This window comes from Heterodontus francisci, chromosome 13, assembly GCF_036365525.1.
Source record: "Heterodontus francisci isolate sHetFra1 chromosome 13, sHetFra1.hap1, whole genome shotgun sequence".
NCBI lineage: Eukaryota > Metazoa > Chordata > Chondrichthyes > Heterodontiformes > Heterodontidae > Heterodontus > Heterodontus francisci.
Window position 1 is genome coordinate 2,837,883 of NC_090383.1, and position 17,486 is coordinate 2,855,368.

Sequence of the window (17,486 nt, forward strand, 5' to 3'; positions counted from 1 at the left end):
AATAGCGAACTATCATAGGGATAGCATTTTGGAGAATTTACTGAATTTTAACCGTGAAAGGGATTTCATTGAGCATTGATTTGACACTTGATCACAGAAGTAAAGCGCTACCTGGACTGAAATGAAACTACTGCAAGATAAAAAGAAATTCAAACTTTATTTTCATTTTTTAACTGTTGATTTTTTTTTTAAATCACTGATAATTAACAAAGTTTTGGCATTATAGAATAGTAATATACTATTGCTTAACAGCTGAACTAATTTAGCTTTTGCTGTAGTGCAAAAACATAATTTATTTTTTGATCTGACTCTTGAAAGAATTATATAAGGTGCATTTGTGCCATTTCCATTCAGGTGCTAAAGGTCACAAACTATACTGGTATTGAAAAAGGGCAGTCTTTATCTCTCCACTTCCAGAATTAGGATTTCTGTCTATGCTGCTTCAAATACCACAAATGATCTTGGAACCCCGTGCTTCAAATTGGGTTTGGAAGTGAGTTGCTTAGATTATTTTGTGCTTTATATTGGAAATAATGCAATGGCTCCACCATGCCACCTCAAAGTCCCTTCAAATAAGAAATCGGAGCAGGAGAAGGCCATATGGCCCCTCGAGTCTGCTCCGCTTTTTAATATGATCATGGCTGATCTTCACCTCAGCTCCACTTTCCCGTCTAATGTTTATCCAAGATTCGTTTCAGAATTCTGCTTTCTTCGGTAGTTTCTTCCTGTAGTTTATTTATTAACATTCCGAAACTTTCTTATTGGTATTCAGCATAATTAAATAACATTACTTACCTTCCTGTTGAGATGCATTAAATGCAAAGCAAAAGTAATTCCTACAGACTGTTTTTCCAGCTGTGGAGTGTGTAAATTCAGGAATTGTAGTGGGTGTGTTACTGGACTAGTGTAATCCAAAGGCCTGCACTAACGATCCAGCTCAAATCCCACCAAGGTCTGAAGTTTGAGTTCAGTTTATTTTCAAAACATTTGGAAATTAAAGAGCTGGCATCAGCAAAAGTAAACATGAAGTTGTCACTTCCTGTACAAACCTAACTGATTCACTAATGTCCTTTTAGGGCAGGAAGCCTGCCGTTTTTACCTAGTCCGGCCTATGTGACTGCAGTCCCACAACTGTCTTTAATGGCTAACCAAACCTCTCAGTTGCATTACAATCTCAGGACAACTAGGATGGGACAATAAATGCCAGCAGCACCACATTCAGGAATGATTTTTTAAAAAATATTGAATTCCCTCTACCCAATTGTTGATCATATAATTGAAAAGTGAGGTTTTGATTTGATACAAGACTGCCATCATTTTAAATGAAGTCTGAATATTAATAGCTGCTAGAATATTTGAACACATGATTATGAACATTTTATTATTATGCAATTCTGTTCTTCTAATGGGATTCATGACAGTGTCACACTACAGATTCAAGCTTGGAACTGGTGTGGACTAGCAGTGCTGAACTATGCATTAGAGCTCCACCATAGAGTATTCAAATGTCGCAGTTTTCTAATGTTGACGGCCAGCAGGTCAGTCAGCTATTTGCTAACATTAAAACATTTTTTTTAAAATTACAGAAAGTCCAATGGACTGCTTGGGAGCTTTGCTAAAATGTACTTTGCCAATGAAAAACTGGAGCATTATTTCACATCACTTGAATTCGATGTGCCTTCAGATCTGCACATTTAGTTCTTAGTTATGCTTGAAACAGTGCACATTCTAGAGATCCATAAGGGATTAAATTAAAGCCTAATAACTACACACTCGTATCTCATGCCAATGGACTGATACTGGTACTGCAGTTATGTTGAACCCGTGCAGCTAATTAGAAGCAACTACAGGCTTTTGGAAGTACTAATTTAGGCTTTTTCTGCCTGAACTTAACTTGGTGCGTTAGGTTGCTGCAATTCATTGCAACCTTCGGATGCTAAAACAAGTTTGCCTATCATCTGCCAATCTTTGCCATAATCTAGAAATTCTACAGTTTGGAGTTGATCTTGATTCACTTCTGCATTGCTGGTGTTGGGTCTTGAGCTTTCCTGGCCTTTTCATGACCTGATTCTTTTGCTAATTTTGTAGCACAGCTATTATTAAACCACCACTGAGAATTAATGCCCAGTGTTTACCTGCTTCAGCAACCATGCTACTGTACAGGGATATTTGCTTGGCCTGAATTCTGTTAGATGAGATGCCAATATCATGCAGCAACTTCTGGCTTGGCCATTTAGCTCTGTCAGTCAAACCTTGAAACTTATTCCTTTCAAGGTGTCAACAAAAGTTTGTCTTGGTTGGATGTTATAGCACTGTCTGCTTGTGTTTGCAGAGAAGCAACACATTGCCATGTCATTAGGCTAATGATCGGCCTTCAAGAGCGGAAAATTTAATTGCCAGTTGATTTTAAAAATGAAATGGCCACTGCTATGAAGTGGGATAGGGATCAATGATTATATGCCACTGTCCTCTGTTTATACCCTTATTGGGCATGCATCCCACTACATTTAATAATGTGGGTTTGGCTGATAACCATTTTGCATGTGTTAATTCTAGCTCAAAGAAAAAAAAATTATAATTAGTTTTTATATATATTATATATTTTTACTTTCACTTTGGACTGCAGGATATTCATGTGTGGCAGTTAGGTAGCGATAAATGATGAAAACATAGGAAAGAGCAAAACTTTTAAATTGCACAGATCCTAATATAGCTTCTTATACATTAATGCCAAATACTTGCAAGCGTTTGCCACAAAGCCAAAATGCACGATTAGAAATGCTGTGCCTCAAGTGTAAAAGTATAAACTTATCTTTATTGCACCTCTTCTTAGCCTGGAGGCACTGAGGCATTTCTGTCACCACCCTGTCTTGGACCAGCTTACTTGCTGTATATTGGGGATAAAATCTGGCACCTTTTGGATCCATATGACTCTATATTACTCACTAAGGAATTGAAGGAATAACAACAGTAAGTGCTGGAAATACTCAGCAGGTCCAGCTGCATCAGTGGAGAGAGAAGCAGAGTTAACATTTCAGATCTGTGACCCTTCATCAAAACTGGCAAAAGTTAGAAATGTAATGGGCTTTGAGCAAGTGAAAGGGCAGTGAGGAGAAGAACAAAAGGGAAGGTGCGTGATATGGCAGAGGGCAGGAGAGATTAACGACATGTCAGAGAACAAAAGGCAAAAGGGAGTGCTAATATTTGTAGTGAAAGACAAAGCATTACAGCAGAGAGAGTGTTAATGGCAGAATAATGAATAGCTCTGTCCAGAAGCAAAAATGGGTTTAAGGTGGGCACTTAGTCAAATAAATAAATCATCAAAATGGCAGTCATGCTCTGAATTTGTTGAACACTCTATTGAGTCCAGAAGGCTGTAGAGTGCCTAATTGGAAGTTGAAGTGCTGTTCCTCAAGCTTATGTTGAGCTTCATTGGAACACTGTAGCAGGCCAAGGACAGAAATGTGGGCATAACAGCATGGTTGTGAATTAAAATGACAGGCGACAGGAAGCTCGGGGTCATGCTTGCCAACTGAGCAGAGGTGTTTCACAAAGCGGTCTCCCCAGTGTAGAGGAGACCACATTGTGAGCAGCGGATACAGTATATTAAATTGAAATAAGTACAAATAAATCGCTGCTTCATCTGGAAGGAGTGTTTTGGGGCCTTGGATGGTGAGGAGAGAGGAGTATCACACACCTTCCCTTTTGTTGTTCTTCCTCCCCCCCTCCCCCCCCCCTCCCCCCCCCCCCCCCTTCACTTGCTCAAAGACCATTACATTTCTAACTTTTGCTAGTGTAATGAAAGGCCACAGACTTGAAATGTTAACTCTGCTTCTCCCTCCACAGATGTTGCCTGACCTGCTGAGTATTTCCAGCACTCTTTTATTTCACATTGCCAGCATCCAGTGATTGAAGGATTCTGCTGAAACATACATTGCATGATTGTTTTTTTTTAATAAAGTACTTGTACAAAATCTGTCAGTTTGGAGTTTTTTTTAAAATGATACACATGTCCATGTCCTCTAAGTGCTTTTTTCCAATAACATTTTTACTTTTTAAAAAAGCATTTCTGGATCTCTGACAGTGACCATCTCTTGTTTGTTTCTAGTTTAGTCTAAATGATTTTTTTTTGTCAGGTTCGCATGTTTATCTAGCAAAGCCTACGATAGCTACTTTGATTTTAATGAAGTTGAAACCTAACTTGTGCACTGGGATTTATGGTGAAATTATTTGCACCCATGGAAGTTTCAGATTTAGATATTTAAGAATGATTAATGAAAAGATTCTGTGGTTTAGTACATTTACCAAACATTGCTTATAAATTCCCAGGAAAAAAATAGATTTTGCAGTATTTTGACATGGTTTGAAACATCTTGAACCTCAGCAGTTTTGTAGCAAAGTGAGTGTTTTAACTGATGACAATCAAGACTTGGCTAGTGCTGTAGGAAACTTCAGCTAGATTAAATTATGGCCGACAAAATATGGATTGAAACTTGCCCTCAATTCTAGGATTTTTATATAAATACTTCAGATGTTTACAGAAATCCGAACCCTGGGCTTCTAGCTATATTTGTAGCTGAGCTCTGTGTGACTGCTGCAGGAGTGGCCTGATTCTGTTCCCTCATTTCTCTACAGGTGTTGACCCAGAGCTGTATGAATTGACCACATCTAAACTGGAAGACTCTGGTGCGATCAATCGAATGAGTGATGCATTTGCTCGCCTCATGTCGACAGCAGAGAAGACCAGCACATCCACCAGGTGAGGAATTCAGTCCTTTGTAATCCTATCCAGCAGATAGGTTTACCTTCAATGGTGGTTTGTACACCTGAGTATCTGTTGGATATCTAATTAAAAATTAAATATGCTTTTGTATTAATATTTAACATACAAATCTATATGATGTTAGCTACTTAATAGAATCTTGAGTAAATTGCTAATCTTGAGTGTGCTTCTGTTTGTTTTCTTTTGTATGGAGATCTTGTTTGTGAAAAGTTGAAATGAGGATTGATCGGAATGTAATTTGATTTCAATGTGGATTGCATGTTGATAGTGTAAGGCCATCTTAGATATTGGGTGAAAGATGATTCCACTGACATCCAACTCTGAGCCAAATGAATTACCAGTATTTATAGCTGCTCTGAAGATGGTGGCTGTTTATTCCCCTCTGTCTTTGCTAACTACAGCCCTGACTCCAATTTCCTTTTCCACCCTAAGATTCTGTAGCAGCATTGTCAGCACCAAACTCCATGCTACCTCTCTTACCACTTCTGGTTTGAATCCCTTCTGTTTCTGTTTCTTCATTTCACTTATCCCAACACCACAATCAAAAGTCACCAGTAATGTTCTGTGTGACTATGATCACAGTGCATTATCCTTTCTCCTTGTCCTCCAGTTGTGTCTCTGACCTTAAATGCAATTGACCATACCATTCTCCTCCTCCACCTTTTCCTCCTTGTTTCCTTCTGTGGCACTGCCCCCTCATGGTTCCATTAAAACACATCAGATTCCACATGTATGCTGACGACATCCAGCACTCCTGCACCATCACATCTCTTGATCCCTCCACTCTCTCGGATTTGTCATGCTGCTTTTTTGAGGTCCTGTCCTGGATGATCAGAAATTTCCTCCAATTTAATATTGGGATGACCAAAGTCATTGTCATTTTTATGATTAGTTCATGGCATGTGGATATCACTGGCAAGGCCAGCGTTTATTGCCCATCCTTAATTGCCCTGGAGAAGGTGGTGGTGAGCTGCTGCCTTAAACTGCTGCTGTTCATGGGAGGTAGGTACACCCACAGTGCTGTTAGGAAGGGAGTTCCAGGATTTTGACCCAGTGACAGTGAAGGAACAGTGATATAGTTCCAAGTCAGGATGTTATGTGACTTGGGTGGGGAACTTGTAGGTGGTGGTGTTCCCATGCATGTGCTGCCCTTGCCCTTCTAGGTGGTAGAAGTTGCAGGTTTGGAAGGTACTGTTGAAGGAGTTTTGGCGAATTTCTGCAGTGCATCTTGTAGATGGTACACACTGCTGCCAATGTTCGTCGGTGGTTGAGGGAGTGAATGTTGAAGGGGTGCCAGTCAAGCCGTCTGCTTTGTCCTGGATGGTGTTGAGTTTGAGTGTTGTTGGAGCCACACTCATCCAGGCAAGTGGAGAGTATTCCATCGCACTCCTGACTTATGCCTTGTAGATGATAGACAGACTTTGGGGAGTTAGGAGGTGAGTTATTCACCACAGAATTCCCAGCCACTGACCTGCCACAATCTTCATTCCTTAGCTACCAATCTAATTTGTCCCTAGTCACTTTGAGGCTCAACCAAACTGTTCATAACCATGCCCTCCTGTTTGTCTCAGAGCTGAGTTCTGACCCCATATTCTCTCCATCACCAAGAGCACCTATTTCCACCCCTGCTTTAGCTCATCTGAAAGTCACGGCCAGGCCTTGCTTGCCTCTAAACTTGACTATTACAATGCTTTCCTGATCAACGTCCCATCGTCCACCCTCTAAACTTGAGCTCATCTGAAACTGAGCTGCCTGTATCCTAACTTGCACCAAGTTCCTTCCACTTATTTTCCCTGTGCTAGCTGACCTACATTGAATCCCAGTGCGGCAATGCCTGATTTTTAAAATTCTCATCCTTTTTTCCAATCCTTCCACGTCTTGCCTCTATCTCTGTTATCTCTACAACTCTCAGATATCTCCACTCCTGCAATTGTGGTCTCTTGAGCTTGTCCGATTTTAATCGCTCCTATTGGCAGCTGTACCTTCCTGGGTCTGGAGCTCTGGAATTCTCTCCCTAAACCCCTCCATGCCTCTACCTCTCATCATTCAATAAACCTACTTCTTAGACTAAGCTTTTGCTCACCAGTCCTTATATGGCTCGGTGTCAGATTTTGTTTTATAACCACTCCTGTGAAGCGCCTTGGGATGTTAAAGGTGCTATATAAATGCAAGTTGCTTTAACTCTATCCTTGAGGCCTTTAGGGGGAGTTAACCTCCTGTTATTGTTTTTTTATATTGAATTATTATAACCAGGAAAAGTTTAGGAGTATTTGACTGTTGGACAATTTATTAAAAAAGAAATCCGATCAAATGCATTATATTGTAGAGTTTCTGGTAATCCTTGCATCAACACAACAGATTTAAAGAAAATCATTATTTTCTTCATAGGAAACCAAAAAAGGAGGAAGTCCTTAGTAAGGAAGCTGCCAAAGTAATAGCGAGCCTTCCAGACCTGTCGTTCATGCATGCCAAAGTGCTGATGTTTCCAGCCACATTGACACCTTTGGTAAGCTCCCATGAGAAGGCAGACTGAACAGTGGATCATAATTTTGATTTTAAAATGTTCGTTAAATAAAATTATTTTGGCTTTCTCAAAATAAAATAAAACTAATCAGTCATTCAGATGATTTGTTGGTCAGCAGTTCTGGAGAGTTCTACTACATACAGAAATACGATAGTGTTGTATATTTATTTATACTAAAGTGATTTAAGTATGTTTATATTAGGAAAATCTGTAAATATCAGGTGGAAGGTTTTCTTTTGCAGATTAATTTTCTTCCTCGCTGTGCTGGGTTGTATAAATTTCTGTTTTGTCAGCTAATCTGACAGGGGCCTTTGTCAAACATTTGCAAACTTGGCATTGCTGTGTTCAGATTGTGACTAACAGCGGAATCCTGGTGAATCATTTAATGTTGGCTTTTGTTACTTGTTCTGATACAAATGAGAACAGTCTTTGTGGGTATTTCAAAGCCCATTCGATTGGTTATAGGCATTTCTGGTACTGCTATTTGCCATGTTTCATCAACCAGCGGTTTGTCTCAGAATAGAAATGATGCAGTTACCATTAAAGCCATTACTGAGATAAAAACTTCTTGTTTATTTAGGAAACCACTATCTAATAACAGTACAGACATCAGCTGAGCTCAATTGTGAATAAGATGCTGTATCTCACAAGCCTGAGCTAATTTGGGGGATGAGGGACCAATATCTAGATGTCTTATTCAGATCCTTGAGGTCAACCTGATCTTTCACTGATTATTGCTGCTTTATTTTGCCACAGATACATTAATTGAGGATTTTGCACAGTGTAAAGATAAGGTGGACAGAATAGTTTGCAGTGATTTGGCTGTATGTACAGTAATAACTATGGATTGTAAATGTTGGTGAAATTCCTATGGAAAAACTCTGATACAAAGAAGAACCTGCATAGGTTGATGTGCATGCCCAGGTTCTTTTATAACTGTAGTATGTAAATTTACTTTTAGAATACACAGAAATAAAGAGATGATTTGAAAAGATGCTGTTCTGTGTTTTTCATTGTGCCAAAAGTACCATCTTTGGGCGACATTACAAGTTCAGTGTCAACTATATTGGGGAAGACCAATTTGTGTGACAGGACAGAGTACCTTTTATCTAATGCTCCATTGTTCAAAAACTGCTAGGAAGCTCAAGACTTGTGTTTAAAATCGTGTGTCTCTTGAGGCACAGATACTAAAGGAAGGATTGTGAAATAAGTTATTAATCTGCTTTTGAAAATCAGTTATTCAGATATAAATGCTGAACGATTGAATGTTGGCTCTGTAACAGCACAGTTCATTATTGCATTGCACGCGAACTTATTTTAATTTGAACCCTTGGTTATCTAGACTCGTTCCATGTGTCTTTTGATTTGATGGTAGAGCTTGTCTACTAGTGAAACCCTCAAGTCGTGCTTTTGTCACCTTCAGACTCTCCACTCCTGGCTGGCCTTCCAGCTTCCACCGCCTGTAAACTTCAGCTCAGCCAAATCTCTGCTGCCCATATTCCATCTCACACCAGGTCCTGTTTGCACATCTCTCATTATATCTTACAGACATCGCTCTCAAAATCTAGTTACCGTGTGTGGCTGAAAGTTTAAAGTTGCTTATCCGTGACCTCAATAACACGTGTCGCATGAATATATGGGTATACCAGAATGTGTTACATGTTCTGGTACATCTGTACAATATCCATATGATTTAACTGAAATTCAGTACAAGGTTGTAAATCCACCAAAGCAATTTCAAGTACCCCCTCCTTTGTGACACAGCCTGTTATTCCTGGCTTATCAAGCAATTGCTTAAATGTTGCTGAATTAATTGATTGCAATACAGCTAGATAGATTTCTCTTTGTCTCTCGATGCTTTTTCAGAACACAATTCTTTGGTGCTAGGGATCTCCCTTGTAGATCTGATTCTCTGTTTTGCCAATTCTATGCTGTGGTTTGTAACTAGTAATGTAATCATGTTCTAGTGATGTGCTAGTCTGATACTGATTCTAGGAAGATTTTTCATTCATCTGATAACCATGGTTGTTTGGTGCTGTGAGGCAATACTGCCATCTTCTGTGCAGCTTCTGTCATGCACGTTCACCCACAAAAGCTCTTTTAAAAACAATATCGTAACTCAGGTGTCCAGTGTTTTGTAACAAGGGCCTGAATCTGTGGAGCACAACTAATGATTGGATTGTCAATGATTAAAGTCTTTTTAAACCTACTAAATCCAGATTAAATTTCATGTCCAACAAACATGTTTGAAACTGAGTTTTTGTATTTAAGAAAGCACCGTGGGTGTACCTACCTCACATGGACTGCAGCGGTTCAAGAAGGCAGCTCACCACCACCACCTTGGGCCGTTAAGGGGTGGGCAATAAATGCTGGCCTAGCCAGTGATGCCCATATCCCATGAATGAATTTTTAAAAAATTCTCACTGATAGGTTGTACACATTTTTTCCCTCTAACGTTTCAGCCAAACTGGCCAGATGATGAGGTCGCTGTAACCAGCGGTCAGGTCAAAAGCACTTGATCTATAAAACCTTCTGCTTCAGAAAGCAAAGTGATTATGCTGAACCCGTTGTACCTCAGCTTTTGCAACACTCTGCACTCCTTGGACATTGCAAACATGAAATTTGTTAGATTCTGCAGTTGGGAGTAGAGTTGACAGAATGGAGTGTACACATTCAAAGGCTGCATCTCCAGTGACGCCTCCGTGAATGTGATGCCAGGGGCTGTAAGGACCTGTGGGTACTGATGGGAAGAAGAGGCCTGCTGGTGAAATCAAGGAGGTGTGGCTGAAGGTTGCTTATGAGGTCAGCCGTAGGAGTGTAGTGCCACACTCATAGATTCAATGCTGAAAGTGGTTTAATGACCTAAACAGGGGAAAAGCCATGTTAATATCTCTGTAATTAAGCAATTAGCCATGGCTTGGCCATGTGAGCCGCATGGAAGATGGCAGGATCCCCAAGGACACATTGTGCAGCGAACTCCTCGTCACTGGTATCAGACCCACCGGCCGTCCATGTCTCCACTTTAAAGACGTCTGCAAACACGACATGAAGTCCTGTGACATTGATCACAAGTCGTGGGAGTCAGTTGCCAGTGATCGCCAGAGCTGGCGGACAGCCATAAAGGTAGGGCTAAAGTGTGGCGAGGCGAAGACACTTAGCAGTTGGCAGGAAAAAAGACAGAAGCGCAAGGGGAGAGCTAACTGTGTAACTGCCCCGACAAACAAATTTTATCTGCAGCACCTGTGGAAGAATCTGTCACTCTAGAATTGGCCTTTATAGCCACTCCAGGCGCTGCTTCACAAACCACTGACCACCTCCAGGTGCTTACCCATTGTCTTGAGACAAAGAGGCCAAAGAAAAGAAGCAGCAATTAGCAAGTTGTGGAAGGGGCTATTGAGATGCAAGTCTGTCTTTCTTATTGTAGCTTCCAATTGTTTCTTGACTAATTCTGGGGTGTTCGGGCTCTCTACGCTATCTGGAAATCTGTTCTGGACAACTTGCCTCTCCCAAGGGGGTTTCCCGCATACAGCCTTGTGCCCTGTAGTGAAATGCAGAAGTTGCTATGTCGGAACCAGTTTCCTGACATCCTGTCAATTTCAGAGCTTTTAACATCCTTTTCCCACCCCCCCCACCCCCCTCCCCCCCCCCCCCCCCGCCCCCAGCCACCTGTGCCCGACCCCACGCCCTCCTGCAAGTTAAAATTCAGCCCTCACAGTGGGGTAAGAGCATGTAAGGGTATTAGTGAGACATCTCTTCACGTACAGAGAGCTCTTCACATGCTGAACTCCATGTGAGGAATGGAAACAAATATCAAACTGCTGGAGACACCGAGCAGGTCAGTCACCAACTGTGGGGAGAGAAACTGGCAAATCAACATTTCAGGTGTGGACCCTTCATCAGAACAGATTTCCACATAGAGTAGAGAGCCTGAACACCCTAGAATTAGTCAAGAAACAATTGGAAACTACAATGAGAAAGAAAGAAAGACTTGCATTTCTGTAGCCTCTTTCACAACCTCAGGACATCCCAAAGTGCTTTACAGCCAATGACGTTGTGGTCATTGATGTAATGTAGGAACCTTGTCAGTCTCCCACATTTTACCCTCTGTAAGCATGAGGTCATCCAATGTTCTGCCTGTGTCCTTACTCACACCAAGTCTCGTTCATCCATCACTCCTGTGCTTACTGACCTGCATTGGTTCCTGGCTAAGCAACACCCTGATTTTAAAACTCTCGTCCTTGTTTTCAAATCCCTCCATGGCCTCACCCCTCTCAGCTCTGTAATCTCCAACCCAAAACCCTCCACGATAGAGGCCTGCTTTAGGTTGGGAAAAAGAACCCGACCAGAACGAACCACAGCAGACCCGAGCCTGACCCGACCATCCCTTTACTTACCTTCCTGACACCAGACCTGCAAGAAGCTGCATTGCATGCGTGATGATGTCACTCGCTCACTGCGCAGACTCAGTTTCGTCCTGGACTCCCAGCTCAGGTAAGTTATTTTTAATACTTACCAGCAGAGCACTTACCGTATATGCCCAGCCCGGCCTGACCTGGTCTCTGCCCGACCCGACCCCGAAAGCCGGCCCCGGAAGATGGTCTCGACCCGAACCCGACACATGTCGTCGGGTCCCGTCTGGTTCGGGTCAGGTAGCCGGCCTCTACTCCACGATATCTGTGCTCCTCTAATTCTGGCTTCTCGTGCAGCCCTGATTTTAATCGCTCCACCATTGGTGCTGTGTCTTCAGCTGCCTGGGCCCTAATCTCTGGAATTCCCTCCTGAAACCCCTCTGCCTCTCTACCTTGCTTTGCTCCTTTAAGATGGTCCATGGAAGCTACCTCTTTGACAAAGCTTTCGTCCATCTGATCTAATATCTGCTTAAAAGGCTCGGTGTCAAATTTTGTTTCATCGATACTCCTGCGCAGACCATGGGACATTTTATTACATGAAAGACACTATATAAATACAAGTTATTGTTTTTGAAACTCGGCAGCCATTTTGCACACAGTAAGATCCCACAAGTAGCAAAGTGATGATGACCAGATAATTTTTTTTTAGTGGTGATAATTTCCTTGGAGACTTCCTCGGATGGTTGAATTGAGATGGGCTGAATGGTTTCCTCATCTTGTAGCCTGTTTGTTCCTCTCCCTGTGGATGAATGAGAGCAGCAATTTCTCATGTACTGTTGCTATGGCCACATGGTGGAGTTCCAACACGCCAGCATCAAACACTGATTAAGATCAGGAATCCCAGCAATTCCCCTGCCAGACCCACTGTGACACAGCAGAGAACCTGACAGTTTGCCAATTTCAGCCTGAGTAGGTCAAATGCACACACTATTACATTCATATAAATGTTTCAATGTTCAAGAAAAATAATCCAAGTAGTTCGGTTAAATTCAGAAATGGATTCTGAATATCTTTTTAATTTACATCCCCAGTTTCTCCCCTTCCTTTTGGGAAGGTGTTCAGTTTCACTGGAATACAATTCCAAGAAACTAGTCACTCTCCAATATGTCACTAACCTGCCATTCTTAGTATGTGAGCTTTGACAGTGAGTGGTGTCTGACTGTTCCTCTTCATGGGGCACGGCGGGGTGAGTGAGATATCACCATTGCACTTGGTCCTGATTCTGTCCTCAGCAGATTGTGTATTCCAGCAGCAATTGTTGGATTGTGCCCAGAGAAACAGAAGTTAAGAGCACAGAGGACGACCATTTGACCAATTGTGTCTGCTGGAATCTAATTCTCCGCCCCTGCACACTCCCCACAGCTCTTCATCTATTTTTTTCAATATCGATCTACTTTTCCCTTAAAGGATGCAGTGGCTTCTGAATGAAAGAAGGAACTTGTACCTTTCACAGCCTCTGGATATTCCAAAACACTTCACAGCTGATGAATCACCTTTGAAGTGTAGTCACTGTAATTTTGAAGTCAAACACAGCAACCAATATGTGCACAGCAAGCTGCCACAAACATCAATGAGATAAACGACCAGATAACTTGTTGGAGGTGCAGATTGAGAGAGAACATCCTTGCTCTTATTTGTGGACCTCAGTTTGACATCTCATTTGAAAGACAACACCGCTAACTGTGCAGCATCCCCGCATTCCCATCGCCCCCCACACCCGAAGCTATGAGCCTAGATTATGTGCTCAGGCATTGGATTGGGACCTGAAGCTTCTACTTTCTGACTCGGGTGACTCTGCTGTTACTGCGCCAGAGCTTAACAGATTCTCTGCTTAAATAACCATTTAAGGAGCTGTTACCTCAGCTCCCTCCTCATTCTCTTAGTAACCATTTTAAATTGATGGACCCTCAAATTACTGACTTATTCACAATATCAAACCCCTTTGGAATTTGAGGAGCCTCTCAAATCTTCACTAGCATTTTCTAATTTTGGTATCTCGAGTTTCTCTTTGGAAGTGTAAGTTCTCATCCTCGAGGTTTGAATGATCAGGAAAGATTCAACAGGCTGAGGCTCTTTTTTCTACAAAAGCAAAGGCTGAGGGGTTATCTGTTAGAGGTCTTTAAAATGATGAAAGGGTTTCGTAAGGTCGACACAGGAAAGACATTTCCACTTGTGGGGTAGACTGGAACTAGGGGCCAGGTGAGGTGAGAGTGACTGCCCTTGACATCAAGGCAGCATTTGACCGAGTATGGCATCAAGGAGCCCTAGAAAAACTGGAGTCAATGGGAATCGGGGAAAACTCTCCACTGGTTAGAGTCATACCTTGTACAAAGGAAGATGGTTGTTGTTGGAAGTTAATCATCTCAGTCCCAGGACATCGCTGCAAGAGTTCCACAGAGTAGTGTCCTAGGCCCAACCATCTTCAGCTGCTTCATCAATGACCTTCCTTCCATCATAAGGTCAGAAGTGGGGATGTTCGCTAATGATTGCACAATGTTCACCATTCGCTGCTCCTTAGGTAGTCAAGCAGCCTGTATCCAGACGCAGCAAGACCTGGACAGTATCCAGGCTTGGGCTGATAAGTGGCAAGTAACATTCATGCCACACAAGTGCCAGGCAATGACTATCTCCAACAAGACAGAATCTAACCACCTCCCAGTGACATTCAATGGCATTACCATCAGTGAATCCCTCAGCATCAACAGCCTTGATGTCAAGGGCATTCACTCTCCTCACCTCTTGAGTTCAGCTCTTCTGTCCATATTTGGAGAAAGGGTGGAATGAGGTCAGGAGCTGAGTGGCCCTGGCGGAACTGAAACTGAGTATCATTGAGCAGGTTATTGTTGAGCAAATGCCGCTTGATAGCACTGTCGACGACACCTTCCATCACTTTACTGATAATTGAGAGTAGACTGTAGGGGCGGTAACTGGCCAGGTTGGACTTGTCCTGGTTTTTGTGGACAGGACATACCTGGGCAATTTTCCACATTTCCGGGTAGATCCTGGAACAGCTTGGCAAGGGGTGCAGCAAGTTCTGGAGCACAGGTCTTCAGTACTATTGCTGGAATGTTGTTAGGACCCATAGCATTTGCAGTATCCAGTGCCTTCAATCAGTTCTTGATATCGTGTAGTGAATTGAATTGGCTGAAGACTGGCATCTGTGATGATGGGAACTTCAGGAGGAGGCTGAGATGGATCATCAACTTGGCATTTCTGGCTGAAGATTGTTGCAAATGCTTCAGCCTTATCTTTCGCACTGATGTGCTGGGCTCCCCCATCATTGAGGATGGGGATATTTGTGGAGCCACCTCCTCCAGTTAGTTGTTTAATTGTCGTCCACCATTCACGACTTGATGTGGCAGGACTGCAGAGCTTAGATCTGATGCATTGGTTGTGGGATCGCTTAGCTCTGTCTATCGCATGCTGCTTCCGCTACTTGGCACGCAAGTAGTCCTGGGTTGTAGCTTCACCAGGTTGACACCTGCATGCCCCTGGCATGTCCTTCTGCACTCTTCATTGAACCAGGGTTGGTCCCCCGACTTGATGGTAACGGTAGAGTGGGGGATATGCCGGGCCATGAGGTTACAGATTGTGGTTGAGTACAATTCTGCTGCTGCTGATGGTCCACAGCACCTCATGGATGCCCAGTTTTGCATTGCTAGATCTGTTTGAAATCTATCCTATTTAGCACGGTGGTAGTGCCACACAACACGATGGAGGGTATCCTCAATGTGAAGACAGGAGTTAGAATAGATGAAAAGTGTTTGATTGCTGATGATGGAACTCATCTTGGCTGCTGAAAATAAGCCCCGGCAGGACTGGGAGTGATGTCTGAGGGGGAGTATTTGCTAGAGTGGTTGGGGAGGGTTTAAACTAAAATGGCAGGGGGATGGGAACCTTTGCAAGGGGTCAGAGGAGGGGGGGGGGAATCAAAGACAAGAACAAAAGACAGTAAGGAGAATAAGAAAAGTGATAGGCAGAGAAATCCAGGGCCAGAATCAAACAGGGACACAGTGAAAAATAGTGGGAAGGGGACAAGTAATGTTAAAAAGACAAGCCTTAAGGCTTTGTGCCTTAACACGCGGAGCATTCGTAATAAAGTGGATGAATTAATTGCGCAAATAGATGTAAACGGGTATGATATAGTTGGGCTTACAGAGACATGGCTGCAAGGTGACCAGGGATGGGAAATGAACATCTAGGGGTAGTCAGTATTTAGGAAGGACAGACAAAAAGTAAAAGGCGGTGGAGTTGCATTGCTGGTTAAAGAGGAAATTACCGCAATAGTGAGGAAAGATATTAGCTCTGACGATGTGGAATCTGTATGGGTAGAGCTGAGAAACACTAAGGGGAAAAAAACATTAGTGGGGGTTGTATATAGACCCCCCAAACTACTAGTGATGTTGGGAATGGCATTAAACAGGAAATTAGAGACACATGCGATAAAGGAACATCAGTAATTATGGGTGATTTTAATCTGCATATAGATTGGGCAAATCAAATTAGTTACAATACCGTAGAGAAGGAATTCATGGAGTGTATACGGGATGGTTTTCTGGACCAATACGTTGAGGAACCAAATAGAGAACAGACCATCTGAGACTGGGTATTGTGTAATGAGAGAGGAATAATTGATAATCAAGTTGTGTGAGACCCCTTGGGGATGAGTGACCATAATATGATAGAATTCTTCATCAAGATGGAGAGTGACGTAGTTGATTCTGAGACTGGGGTCCTGAATCCTAATAAAGGAAACTATGAAGGTATGAGGCGTGAGTTGGCTATGATGGATTGGGAAACGTTACTTAAAGGGATGACGGTGGGTAGGTAATGGCAAACATTTAAAGAGCACATGGATGAACTGTAACAATTGTTTATCCCTGTCTGCTGCAAAAGTAAAACTGGAGAAGTAGCCAAACCATGGCTTACAAGGGGAATTAGAGATAGCATTAGATCCAAGGAAGAGGTGTACAAATTTGCCAGAAAAAACAACAGACCTGAGGATTGGGAGCAGTTTAGAATTCAGCAAAGGAGGACCAAGGGATTGATTAAGAAGGGGAAAATAGAGCACGAGAGTAAGCTTGCAGGGAACATAAAAACGGACTGTAAAAGTTTCTAAAGGTATGTGAAGAGAAAAAGATTGGTGAAGACAAATGTAGGTCCCTTACAGTCAGAAACAGGGGAATTTATTATGGGGAACAAAGAAATGGCTGACCAACTAAATGCATACTTTGGTTCTGTCTTAACAAAGGAGGACACAAATATCATACCAGAAATGTTGGGGAACACAGGGTTTAGTGAGAGGGAGGAATTGAAGGAAATCAGTATTAGTAGAGAAATGGTGTTGGGGAAATTGATGGGATTGAAGGCCGATAAATCCTCAGGACCTGATAATCTACATCCCAGAGTACTTAAGGAAGTGGCCCTAGAAATAGTGGATGCATTGGTGGTCATCTTCCAAGATCCTATAGACTCTGGAACAGTTCCTACAGATTGGAGGGTAGCTAATGTAACCCCACTATTTAAAAAGGGAGGTAGAGAGAAAACAGGGAATTATAGACCAGTCAGCCTGATGTCGGTAGTGGGGAAAATTCTAGAGTCCATTATCAAAGATTTTATAGCAGAGCACTTGGAGAACAGTGGTAGAATCGGACAGAGTCAGCATGGATTTACGAAAGGGAAATCATGCTTGACAAATCTACTAGAATTCTTCGAGGATGTAACTAGTAGAGTTGATGAGGGGGAGCCAGTGGATGTGGTTTATTTGGAC

General features: G+C 42.4%; 1 protein-coding gene across 1 annotated transcript in view; it reads left to right on the plus strand.

Moving 5' to 3' along the window:
• Positions 1-8,301, plus strand: part of LOC137376179 (aftiphilin-like) — a 69,552-nt gene extending 61,251 nt beyond the window's left edge. Inside the window, exons 8-9 of the mRNA XM_068044251.1 lie at positions 4,636-4,759; positions 7,172-8,301. Coding sequence (XP_067900352.1) covers positions 4,636-4,759; positions 7,172-7,316 — 269 coding nt within the window. The 3' untranslated portion in view covers positions 7,317-8,301. The remainder of the gene's footprint in view (positions 1-4,635; positions 4,760-7,171) is intronic.
• The last annotated feature ends 9,185 nt before the right edge of the window (positions 8,302-17,486 follow it).